The sequence below is a fragment of the Phyllobates terribilis genome, unplaced genomic scaffold (assembly GCF_046119375.1).
Source record: "Phyllobates terribilis strain yellow unplaced genomic scaffold, ASM4611937v1 Scaffold_2__4_contigs__length_985480577, whole genome shotgun sequence".
In the NCBI taxonomy this organism is placed as follows: Eukaryota; Metazoa; Chordata; class Amphibia; order Anura; family Dendrobatidae; genus Phyllobates; species Phyllobates terribilis.
In genome coordinates this window covers 381,253,870-381,267,132 of record NW_027362762.1, presented here as the reverse complement: position 1 = coordinate 381,267,132, position 13,263 = coordinate 381,253,870, and the positions used below count along the sequence as shown (strand labels likewise).

Below are 13,263 nucleotides of genomic sequence, written 5' to 3'. Positions count from 1 at the left end.
TGAATTAAAAAAAAAAAAAAAAAAAGCCAGGAAAGCAGCAGGAATAAAGGAAGACCAAAAACTGGCCACTTTTAACCTAGTGACAGGTCCTCTTCAACATGCTGAAACTGGTCAAAGGTCTTCTTTAAGGCTCAACTGGTTGGAAGATTGTGAAGGAGTTTACAAGTAATCCATGTACAGTTTAGATTAGCTTTTGAGACTGTAAAACCACCACAACCGTTTCAAAAACAAAATTTTTATTTGTCTGTATTAGCATAGACAGCTACACATACATTTTACTTTCAGAATTAAATACTTAAATGTATATTTATAACAGGCAGGAGATGGGGCATAGAAAAAATGAGGATGGCACATTTGGTTACTTTTCATGTAGAACTTTGATTTAAATAACTTGCTTATGAACTTTCTATTATTTTGCAGTAATGACAGACCACATACACTATTTACTACAATCAGGTCACCAGGGTATTCTGAGATCTACTGCCACCATACTTTGTGCACTCAGCAGAGCGGTGAGGAGGTATTGTATTGTAGTGGCAGAGCACTGTGCAGTGTAAAGAGTGTTTCTAGAGCCCAGGAGCGGTTTCAATAAACTACCTGGTAAGCGACAAGGCTACAAGTTTCACAGCCACAACCGATACAGCATGTCTAATTATTACTATTTGCTGCAGCTTCAGTGCATTTCTTTGTGCCTAACGTTTTTCAATAAAGATTTTTTGTTTTATATGATAAAAGAAAAATTAAAGTATCTTAACACTGCTTCAAGTTGCCCCCTATTCCTCTTGCTAGCCATACCTAGCTATGAACTGTAAACATGTGCAGAATAGGAGACTTTCAACCAAGGCATGACAGTGAGTGCTTACAATGGTCACTTAAGTGAGGTCTTTAACCTGAGGGCAAGATGACTTACAAAACAGAAAAGACAGAACAAACACAAATAAAAAAGATAAAAGTACTATGTCAGAGTGTTTGTGGTATCAGAGGGTCCGTATTGTAAAGATTGTGTCTTTTGTAATGATGGCTCTGTTCCATGGAAGTCATTTTTTGGAACTAAGGCTTGAAGATTGAGGCCACGGATCAGTCTGATGTCACTGTAGTGCTTTCACCAGATATAACTTTTCTCCATGTTCACTAGTGAAGATGGGGGCTTTTTTGTAATGTTCCACAAGTTCATCCATGTTCTTAAACCTCCTCTGTCCAATACAATAGACAGTGTCCACCATCTGTACTTTGAAGTGTTTGTTTTTTCCTGATGCCTTTAGTGATATGGAAAAATCACTGGGCTGTGATAACGGGGAAAAGAAGAAAATATATGTTACCTTCTGTTATATAGTCAAGATGCATATGTACATGAAATGTTTGTACAAGATCCAGCAGAACATTAACCCCTCCTTAAAAAGGTGTTATCCGGGACTTATTTTGGTTTTTTTCTTCTTCCACTGAGCCAAGCACTTAATTAATTGATAGGTAGTTCTTAACTACCTGCCTGTTCTGCCGTGCAGTGAACTCTCCCGGCTCAGAGCAGTCAGGGACCACTCCTTACAGCAATTCTCCTACTTCCTTTGACATCACTTCAACAGAGCAGTTCCTTCTCTTTAACTCTGCACTGTCGACGGGGGCGCCACTGTCTACTTCATGTCAACATAAAGCGGAAGAGAAGGAGCTGCTGTTGACATGATATCACAGGAAGTAAGTAAGCAACCTGCCGATAATTTTTTTCCTTCTATGGGGTCAAGTACTTAAAAAGGGGTATTCACTTTTCCAAGATCCTATCCCAATATGTAGTAGGTGTAATAATAACAACAACATTAGCAAACACCTTCAATTAGAAATGTAGTGTAGGTTTTTCTGATTCACTAGGTCTCTTTCCTCATGTGCAGGCATTGGAGGACCTTGGGTACCCATGGTTATGACCACTAGCAACTAGCTGTCACTATATCAGTGGTCATAACCATGGATTCCTAAGGTCCTGCAATGCCTGCACATGAGGAAAAGAGACAGTGAATCAGAAAAACTATACTACATGTCTAATTGGAGGTATTTGCTAATATTATTACATCTACTACATATTGGGGTAGGATCTTGGAGATGGGAATACCCCTTTAAGTTCCGGATAACCCCTATAGGAGTACACTAAACAATGCACAAAAATCAATATTTAAAATATTTAATACTACGAACCACACAAATGTTTTGGCATGCCAATCTACTCCTTATTTAGGCCAGGCAAGCTTCACATATTGAATTTAACAGTTCTTGTTAAGGAGTATTAGGTCACCAAAAGAAAATTTAAGGCTATATACCAAGACACAATTTCAATTTTGGGTAGTTAACCACCAAAAATGGAAGAGTCACGGAATTATGGAAATCACCGGATTAATAGACATGTTAATAATATGCACATGATGAAAAAAACGGAAGCAAAACTTTCAAAACATCTCAATTTATTCAGTATATCACACATGAGCGCCATATGCAGAAATACAAATACTCACATGCCTTGCCATGCTATCAGTGAGGTTATTAATGGTTGTCTGGGCAATCTTCTGCCACGCAGAATGCACATGGACACACAGATCATCCGGCACCGTTGCCTTCAGCTTCCTTCGCAATTGCCGACAAATGACGTTGCAGATGCGCTTAAATGGGAGACAACATGTCCAGAGACCCTGCAGGTTATGGTAGCATGTTTAAAGATCACATGCTGCTTACAGTAACAAGAGCAACATGCAGCATGGCATTGTTTCACTGAAAAATGGCCCTTGGGACACTTTCAAGTTCCCTTGTGAAAGTCTCATTATGTGGTTTCCAGACAAATTTCCAAACATCATTGCATCCAAGACAAAAGTGGGGCCAATCACTGAAGAGAACAGACCTCCATTCCAGTCTCCATTGCCATTTTGTCAGCACCATGATAGTGGTGGTGCGAAGTCAATGGTACACTTGTAGATGGGTATCTGGCTTGTAGCCCATTGTCGTGCTAACACACAGGGCTGTGGAGTCGGTAAGCCAAACCTCCGACTCCCGACTCCTCAATTTCCATGACACCAACTCCGGCTCCCTCATACATGGCTCATGTTTAAGTGATAAATTTACTGTAGCACACATTCAACTCACCTAAAAGTCTAGTCCTATTCCTGATTTAAGGGTCATTTCATAACTTTCCCAAATTCTTATGAAAAAAATATTCCCCACAAACTGCATTGAACTACAGTAGCCAATTTATTATATATTTTAGGTGGTGGAGTCGGTCCATTTTATACAGACTCCACCAAAATGGATACCAACTCCGACTCCACAGCCCTGCTAACACCTTCTGATGGTTTATGTAGACATGGACAACTTAGGCTTGGTATGTGACATCTAATTAACCTGCATACAATTGATCTCTACATTCCATTCTTCGAATCTGACAAAACCACATGGGCAACACCATGAAGAGACCTTCATAAGGGAACATCACACTAGTCTGAGGATTATGGTGTGGGGTGGCATAATGTACGCTAGCAGGACCACTCTAGTCTTCTTTCCAGATATACTAACAGCTTGGCATTACATTGATTTGGTCATGAAACAATTTCTCCAAAGTGTCTAAGGAGCAGTTTTCCAACAACACCAGACTCATGCTACTGTAAAGCAGCCTGCTGTAGCGCCAGTGTCGGTGTCCCTGCATGGTGTCCGCTTCCCCCTCCATGCAGAGACGCCGGCTTACTCATCGCCCCGACCCTCGATGCGGTTCCCGCCTGGAGTGCTCTGTTCCTTCTTCCTAGTCTGCACACCGCACTGTGTGTTGGTGGCATGCCTAGTGCGCGTGCTCCTCTGCTCTTAAAGGGGCAGCGTGCACATGGAAAGATGCTCCCAGCTGGGAGACATTTTGATAATCTGTTCACCTGCAAGGTGTCTCCCAGCCAACAGTTGATTCTGTGTTAGGTGGTTGGTGTGTATGCAACTGTATTTTGCCAGGTCTCCCTTCACCTAGCCTGTAATAGTATCCTGTTTGTCGGCCATAGTTAGTCCTTGTTTCCTGTGACCGCTTCGGCGGTGTCTGAATCCCGAAACCGTGTCTGCGGTACCTGTACCCCGTGGCTGCAACGGAGGTACCTGTCTGCCACCCTGGTGGCTGAATACCCAGGCCTAAACTCTGACCCTCTCCCTGACGCTGTCCTGTCGGCACAACCTGAACGTGTCCCAGTGGTCGTCCTGTCTGCGCAGTGTGAACCTGTCCCAGTCGCCGTCCTGCCCAATTAAGAATCTTAAGTAATGTCTCTGCCCTTTGGGGTAAGCAGCTACTATCTGACACAGACCTGGAGAGGCTTCTGGCAGCTACCTGCCGCACAAGCCTGACCTCACCACTAGAGGCTCCAGTGAACACCAAGGTAACTGCTTAGTTATGCCCCTCCAGGATAAGTCCGGTCTGTGGCACAGTGGGTCCGCAAAACACTTGCTCCACCTAAGAGCGTAATACCTGCGTGGGCTGGCCTGGCTACCTTGGCCTGCAAAGTCTCCAGGCTTGTCTCCCATAGAGTACATATAGGAAGTAATAGGTCGGCAATTGCAAATGGAGCTGCCAGCAGTGGACTGATATTGATGATTTGTGTGCCCAAGTGCATTTTAAAAATGTTGCGTCCATTAATTTATCATCTGCATATCATTAACATGTCTATCGATCCTGTGTGATTTCAATAATTCCAAAACTTTCCCTTTCTTTTAGTTTAAATTGCTCCAAGAAGGAAAAGTAATGTGCCAGGAACAAAAGTGCAACAATGTCTTTAATAAAACATCAATTCTATTAGATAAAGAAAAGAAAATCATAATACAATACATTTCAAACAAACCCAGGCACAGAAAACGACACACAACAAACAGAAACAATTGGTGGGTGAGCTAGTCAAAGTAAATATAAGCACAAGTGTGCATGGACCTAACAAGTGTACGTTACCATAAAGTACATGTCAGTTTGCAAGTCTATTAATGCTCAAAAATAGAGCTTCAAAAATAACTTTTCTTCAGTAGTAAAAGATAAAAAATTATATATGCAGAGCAAACCCCTTTTGCACAAACCAGTTAGCGGTCCATAGGGATTAAAGAAGTCTTAAGTAATATAGGGGATTTTATTTAGCATGCACACAAACAGTTCTCTTCACATGAGTATGATCAGCTCATCCACCAACGGACCCGACACGTGTTTCACCACAGCTTCGTCAAACACAAGTCTGCAGTCACACAGATTGACAGCAGACTTATCGATTTGGACCGGACAACCCCTTTAAGGATTTCCCACAATTCCAGAGGCAGTATGATATCAGCTCAAAGGACTTCTATAAATATCTTCAGTTACACCATGTGTTTAATGTTGATTTTACGCTGGAAGGAACAGACACGTTCAAACAAAACACTGTTATACAGTTAATTAGTAAATCAAACCGTTCTTCGGGAGTAATATCAATGTTGTATAGGTCTTTGCTAAAATTGGTGCTGAACAATTTTCTAATACATAGTAAGGAAAGATGGGAAGCGGAAATAGATCCCATAGAGGACGGACAATGGTTGGAAATAATGGATAGAATTCCTTCTCAGGAGTGGGTCCAAAACCAGGAGTGGGCGATAAATGCAGAATTGGTGACTTGTTTCTATTATACCTTTTCTCTGATTGTTCCTCACCTGGTTTTGGCTCCTACTCCTGAGAAAAAATACTGACCAAATACTGACCAAATACTGACCAAATACTGATAGTGGGGCCGTGGCCTAATATTGGTGTTACAGCGGACGCCAATTGCCCCAGATGTGGATCAGATAATACTATACTAATAATATTTTTTTGAAGTATGTTTGTTAAAACCTATCTTTTAAAATATTTAATAAAAATATACAATTAAAAAAAAAAAAAAACAGAATAAAAAAGACAATTTAGATGCTCCTGTTGATCGCTGATGGATAGGGAATAAACCTCTAAAAAGATACGCAACATGAAGCCCCAGGCCACAAATTGCAATATCAATCTAGCTTGGGGCTCAAAGACATCTTGCAAGCTTTGCATGCTCATCTAGCCATCACAATTTGGCCTTTATCAAAGTTATTCCGTTCCTCATGTCAGGTCATTTTTCCTGCTTCCAAAACCTCAACTTCAGGAGCTATTCACTTGCCAACTAATATATTCCACTCCTTGATAGATGCCACTGTTACAAGATACTTTAATTGTCAATAGGGTTAACGGTATGGTTAAATAGTGCATATTCCCACACTAAGAAATAAACATGTTTCCCTCTATGCCGGATGACTATAAGGCAGCATAAGATCACAGAACTCAAACCACTGAACAGAAAACTCCCAGAGGAAATCTGAAAATAAATGTTCTCATGATTTTGAAATCTAAGGCTTTATTCCACCCATACACACATCTTACAGAAAAAATGACAACTTCCAAACGTGAGAGCAAAATGAGCAAACATCAGCAGCACGATACTGCCAAAACTTCTTTTACACACTTGGTTCAAAATTGCTGGAAATACATAATTGATATTTTCTAAAATTATTCTTACTAGATGATTTTAGCAAATTTGAATACCGCAAAACAAAAAAATTCTTAACAATAACATTTTGTATGGTAAAGTTCATAATAGCTGTATAAATGCTTCCATTTTTCATCTACTTATACCTCTAAAAAGTATTCAAAGTTTAATGCAAACACACCATAATGGAACATTGATTTTTTTCGTTCATAATTATGGAATGTTTTAGCAAATTTCCACAGGTGGAAATGTCTGTATTAAAGCTAAATGGTCTAAAAACAATTACCAAGGTCACAGCCTCAGACTATATTAAATGAGAATGACACATTATGTGTAAACCTTCATATGTGGAACTAACATGCAATGCAGGAAGAACAGTAAGCAATAGAGCAGGAGTAAAAAATATATGTACTCACTGAAGACTCACTGTCTCGGATAAGAAAGTCTCCATCCACACCCCTTTCATTCAGGGCACACTCAGCTTGATGTCTTGTCACCCCTCCATAGTACCATCCTTTCCCAGCGAAGCGACCTGTACACGCAGGACCAGTATAGCTTATTTGGTGAACATGAGAACTATTTATGGAAGGACCATCATTTAAAATGACAACATAGTTTTTGGGAACAAGACCAATCTGTCCACTGGAATTTTTACATTTCCACCATTCAGGGTCGTTTTCAGGCTTTTCAATTACTTCCATGATTTCTCCTTTCTCAAAGTTTAGCTCTTCTTCTGTTACCGAACTAAATGGGTATAGTGTCTGAACAACATGGAGAACTTTAGTGTTCTGACCATTGCTAATAGATGCTCCTTTTCTCAAACTGAGAAAACTAGGGGAATCCGCAGTTGCTTCATCAACTTCTTCTACAACATAGTTTGATGGAAACCACCCAACCTGTCCACTGTGTGTTCCACGCCACCAGCCATCACTACACTTTTCCATAACAATCACTCGTGAACCCTTTACAAGGGAGAGTTCATCATCTCTCTCAGCGGCATATGCAAACTTTACATATGCTGGAATGTTTAAGTCATAGATCCTATCTGCATTTGTACCATTGGAAGAATATTCTGCATCAGTGCTTGGAGTGGGTGAGGCATCTCGAGTGCTAGTCTTTCGCTTGGTCTTCCCAAGACCTGAAAAGAAGAAACAACCATATGCAAACCATGAATAGAAATCCATCCCATCAGTAACTATTCACAATCTCATAGATCTTCAAGTGGGGATTAATAGACTGATAACAGCTCCATCTTTCCAGTTGGAAAGGTTGAGAAAATTCTCAAGGAAAAGCAAAAAAAAATAATTCCAAAGAGAAACATCATAATAAATACATTGCTGAATTATCTCTTGACGCATGTTGGGCTGTATTATGGGGTTCTTTTTGTTACAGTATATACACACACACAGTATATTATTATATAAGTTCTATAAAACTTTAACCCCTTCAAGACGTCAGCAGTACATGTATAGCGAAAGTCAGTAGAGTAGTGATGAGCTAGCATGTTCTGTTAACCCTTTCGGTGAGCATGCTCAGGTGTTTTCTGAGTATCTTCGGTGTTCTCGAATGTTATGTTTGAGTCACACTGTGTGCATGATTTGCGACTGTTTGACAGCTTTAATACATGTGAGGAATGCCTGTTTGTAAAGGCCCCGTCACACATAAAGAGATCGCTAGCAAGATCGTTGATACGTCATGGGTTTTGTGACGCAATAGCGATCTCGTTATGTCTGACAGGTAGCAACGATCAGGCCCCTGCTGTGAGATCGCTGATCGTTACAAAGCTTCCTGGACCACTCCTGGGTCGTTGCGCTCCCGCTGGGCAGTGTGCATCGCTGTATTTGACACCTTATCAACGACCTCGTTAGCGATTCAGAACTGAGACACGTAGGCGTGCATAAATTGGACTTTTCCGCGCCCCTCGTACCCGATTGGTGGTCGCTACAGCGTTCTCATTTTCCGCCGTGCATAAAGAAGGCAACAGAATAGCGATTCCATCCTTTGTTTCTGACCTCGTGCTGGATTGCAGATCCTAGCAGAATTCTCCGGGTTGTTAATATCCATTCATTCGACTGAGTCCTGATTTTGCGGATCGTTGTAGCAAGGCCGCCCAATCAGAATGCAGTAGCGTCCACCAATCGGAGATGAGGGGGCGCGGAAAAGTTATTTTATGCACGCCTTTGTGACACAGTACAGTCCCTATCAAGGTGTGGATCGTTGAAATAGCTGCTGTGTGAAAGCGTCCCAACGACCGCCGAGATCGTTAGTTAGATCGCTGGGGTGGCCGAAATCGTTGGGAAGTTCTGCATGTTTGACAGCTCCCCAGCGATCACGAAACGACTCTCCAGCGATCCCAAAACCGTGACGTAATAACGATCTCGCTAGCGATCTCGTTATGTGTGACGGGGCCTTTAGGCATTCCTCACATATATTAAAGCTGTCAAACAGTCGCAAATCATGCACACACAGTGACTCAAACATAACATTGGAGCACGCCGCAAATACTCGGCATGCTCGCCGAAAGGGTTAACAGAACACGCTCGCTCATCTCTAGTAGAGAGTTTATGGAGCGGGCTCGCAGTGTGAGCCCAAACACACCCAGCAGGTAATGGCTTTGACACACAGCCAGGACCTGCCTCTAACAGCAGAGATTGAAGCGGAGCCCGCGAATGTTAACCTGCTAAGTTTTAAACATGTTTAAATCAAACTCTGATATCAGCATTAACAGCGCGCCGGCATGGGGGCGCATCATTCTATGACATGATTGTCAATGGCTTGCTATGACAGCCGTGGGTCTGTTGAACACATCTGTTACTTTCATCATGGAGCTCCCTTGAAACCCAAGCCTGTGGCTGGGCCTCAAAAGGAGACAGTGATTTTTACTATATGCAACAATATTGTGGTATTCATGTTTATAGTATAAGTCAACAGGCGACTGCAGGTTAAAAGTCACCTAAGGGAAATCAAATCACCCCGCTTCTTCTAAATCATTAAAGGGGTTGTCCACTACCCAATAGGATAGGGCATCAATGTATGATCAGCCCGCGGCACCCCCGCCGGTCAGCTGTTATCTGTGCCTCCCATTCAATTGAATGGAAGGCGGATCTGCAGTACACTGCGGCGGCCACTACCACTTGACGGCGGAGCACCGCAGGTGAACAATTCCAGCTGGCGGCCGCCACCAGCACAGATAACAGCTGATCGGCGGGGGTGCCGCGTGCTACGGATAGGGCATCAATGTAAAAGTAGTGGACAACCCCTTTAAAAGTAAAGATAAAAAAAAAAAAATACACAAGTGGCATCACCTTGTCCAGAAATGTCCCGACTTATAAAAATAAGTAACCCAATAGGTACACACCGTAAACAGAAATTTTTTTTTTAAAAAACAGACAAAATTGTGGTTTTGTTTGCCGCCATACAGCAAAAAAATGCCGTATGAAGCGATCAAAATGTCAAATCTATCCCAAAAGGGTATCAACTTTGCTCATTTTGCATGGATGATTATGTTCTTCTTCCAGACATAAGTCACAACCTAAAATGTCTTGTTCGTCTCTTATTAAAAACAAAGTGCTCGGCAGAGTGAGAACTCCTGAGTATGGGAGAGGCGATCAATCTATCATTTGGCTTAGGTTTATAGGGGGGCTTAACAGGATAGACTTTTTATGCATTGTACAGGCAGAATGATGCAGCAGAGAAGGGGTGAAGAAAAGTTAAAATATAACCTTCATTAATTCAGCTAAAATAACTCAGAGACTTAATAAAAAGGTCACAAGAACGTTTGCGCGTCACCGCCAGTTGATGTGGTCCATGCGTCGGAACTAATGGGGCCGCAACCGGAAGTGACGTATTGGCCGCACAGGAGCGCGGCTTAATATAAAAAGGTTAGACGCTGTCTATGAGCTGCGCCGCACACCAGAACCGGCGACAGACCTTGACACACCAACACTTAACTCCCCTGATTCCCCAATGTGAGGAAACGCGTCGGGAGTGTGTCTATTGCACGGCTGGAGGCTGAGTTTTTAAGGAGCCCTGGTATGTGAGCTGATGAGAACACTGGAGATTATTGACATCAAAGTGGTGAGACTGTTCCATTATTATAGTGACTCTCTAAATTAAAAAATATATTTCATACCCAGTTTGTTGCTTCTCTCAGCTGGTCTACTGTTATTGACCACCCATCTGCCAGTTAATTTGGTGGGTGATTTGTATATTAGTATTCACCTGTGTCACTTAACACTCCTAATACTTAGGGAGGTGTAAGTCCCATAACAGGTTGGCAATTATTTCTTGCACTCATGGTCCCTGTGACCTTTTTATTAGGTCTCCGAGTTATTTTAGCTGAATTAATAAAGCTTATATTTTAACTTTTCTTCACCACTTCTCTGCTGTATCATACCGAATTACAAGTGGTTTCTACAATACCCTGCTGCTTTTCTAAAATTGTACAGGCAGAAGTTTAGAATCTGACATGGAAAATACAAGAATAATTCTGACACTGTCACAAAATATACCATTTTTTTTGCATGCAAGTACAGCTATATATGCTCAAATCCATGAACATGTACTGACAGGTGTTTTTATATTAAAGGGAATCTGTTACCAGGTTTTTGCCACCCAATTGGAGAGCAACATAAAGTAGCGACAAAGATCCTGATTCCAGCGGTGTGTCACTTATTGGGCTGCTTGCTGTAGTTTTGATAAAATCACTGTTTCATTAGCAGGAGATTATCATTAGAGGACTAGCAAACCTGCCGCCAGGTAGATAGGCATATTTATGAGCTCTGTATAGCCCGCCCAAACCACTGATTGACAGCTTTCTGCCCATGTACAGTGTACACAGAAAGCTGCTAATCAGTGATGTGCGAGGGGTTTACAGAGCTCAGCATTCAGAGAACTACTAGATCTGCAGCAGATAAGAGTGATTTTATCAAAATGACAGCAAGCGGCTAAATCGAACATCGTATTATGCTGTTCTCAGATGGGGTAGTAAACACCGTATTTTTCGGACTAGAAGACGCACTTTTTTCCTCCAAAATTTTGGAGGACAATGGGGGGGTGCGTCTTATAGTTCAAATGTTGGGGGGGGGGGGGTATATACAGTACAGACCAAAAGTTTGGACACACCTCATTTAAACAAATTTCTGTATTTTCATGACTATGAAAATTGTACATTCACACTGAAGGCATCAAAACTATGAATTAACACATGTGGAATTATATACTTAACAAAAAAGTGTGAAACAACTGAAAATATGTCTTTTATTCTACAGTAGGTTCTTCAAAGTAGCCACCTTTTGCTTTGATGAATGCTTTGCACACTCTTGGCATTCCCTTGATGAGCTTCAAGAGGTAGTCACCAGAAATGGTTTTCACTTCACAGGTGTGCCCTGTCAGGTTTAATAAGTGGGATTTCTTGCCTTATAAATGGGGTTGGGACCATCAGTTGTGTTGCGCAGAAGTCAGGTGGATACACAGCTGATAGTCCTACTGAATAGACTGTTAGAATTTGTATTATGGCAAGAAAAAAGCAGCTAAGTAAAGAAAAACGAGTGACCATCATTACTTTAAGAAATGAAGGTCAGTCAGCGCGAAAAATTGGGCAAACTTTGAAAGTGTCCCCAAGTGCAGTTGCAAAAACCATCAAGCGCTACAAAGAAACTGGCTCATATGAGGACCGCCCCAGGAAAGGAAGACCAAGAGTCACCTCTGCTTCTGAGCATAAGTTTATCACCAGCCTCAGAAATTGCAGGTTAACAGTAGCTCAGATTAGAGACCAGGTCAATGCCACACAGGGTTCTAGCAGCAGACATCTCTTCAACAACTGTTCAGAGGAGACTTTGTGCAGCAGGCCTTCATGGTAAAATAGCTGCTAGGAAACCACTGCTAAGGACAGGCAACAAGCAGAAGAGACTTGTTTGGGCTAAAGAACACAAGGAATGGACATTAGACCAGTGGAAATCTGTGCTTTGGTCTGAGGAGTCCAAATTTGAGATCTTTGGTTCCAACCACCTTGTCTTTGTGCGATGCAGAAAAGGTGAACGGATGGACTCTACATGCCTGGTTCCCACCGTGAAGCATGGAGGAGGAGGTGTGATGGTGTGGGGGTGCTTTGCTGGTGACACTGTTGGGGATTTATTCAAAATTTAAGGCATACTGAACAAGCATGGCTACCAGAGCATCTTGCAGCGGCATGCTATTCCATCCGGTTTGCGTTTAGTTGGACCATCATTTATTTTTCAACAGGACACCTCCAGGTTGTGTAAGGGCTATTTGACCAAGAAGGAGAGTGATGGGGTGCTACGCCAGATGACCTGGCCTCCACAGTCACCAGACCTGAACCCAATCGAGATGGTTTAGGGTGAGCTGGACCGCAGATTGAAGGCAAAAGGGCCAACAAGTGCTAAGCATCTCTGGGAACGCCTTCAAGATTTTTGGAAGACCATTTCCGGTGACTACCTCTTGAAGCTCATCAAGAGAATGCCAAGAGTGTGCAAAGCAGTCATCAAAGCAAAAGGTGGCTACTTTGAAGAACCATATAAGCCATATTTTCAGTTGTTTCACACTTTTTTGTTAAGTATATAATTCCACATGTGTTAATTCATAGTTTTGATGCCTTCAGTGTGAATGTACAATTTTCATAGTCATGAAAATACAGAAAAATCTTTAAATGAGAAGGTGTGTCCAAACTTTTGGTCTGTACTGTATATGTGGGGTGTGGGGGGAGCGGTAGTTGTGGAGGAATGGGGCACAGGAG

At 42.0% G+C, this 13,263-nt stretch overlaps 1 protein-coding gene across 2 annotated transcripts in view; it reads right to left on the bottom strand.

Annotated features, from left to right (window-relative positions):
• Positions 1 to 219: 219 nt before the first annotated feature.
• NCK2 (NCK adaptor protein 2) overlaps positions 220 to 13,263 on the bottom strand; it is a 61,431-nt gene continuing 48,387 nt past the window's right edge. For both annotated transcript variants that reach the window (XM_073664797.1, XM_073664798.1), the window contains exons 3-4: positions 6,926 to 7,647; positions 220 to 1,283 (exon numbers count right to left, since the gene is read on the bottom strand). In XM_073664797.1, coding sequence (XP_073520898.1) covers positions 1,089 to 1,283; positions 6,926 to 7,647 — 917 coding nt within the window. In that variant the 3' untranslated portion in view covers positions 220 to 1,088. The remainder of the gene's footprint in view (positions 1,284 to 6,925; positions 7,648 to 13,263) is intronic.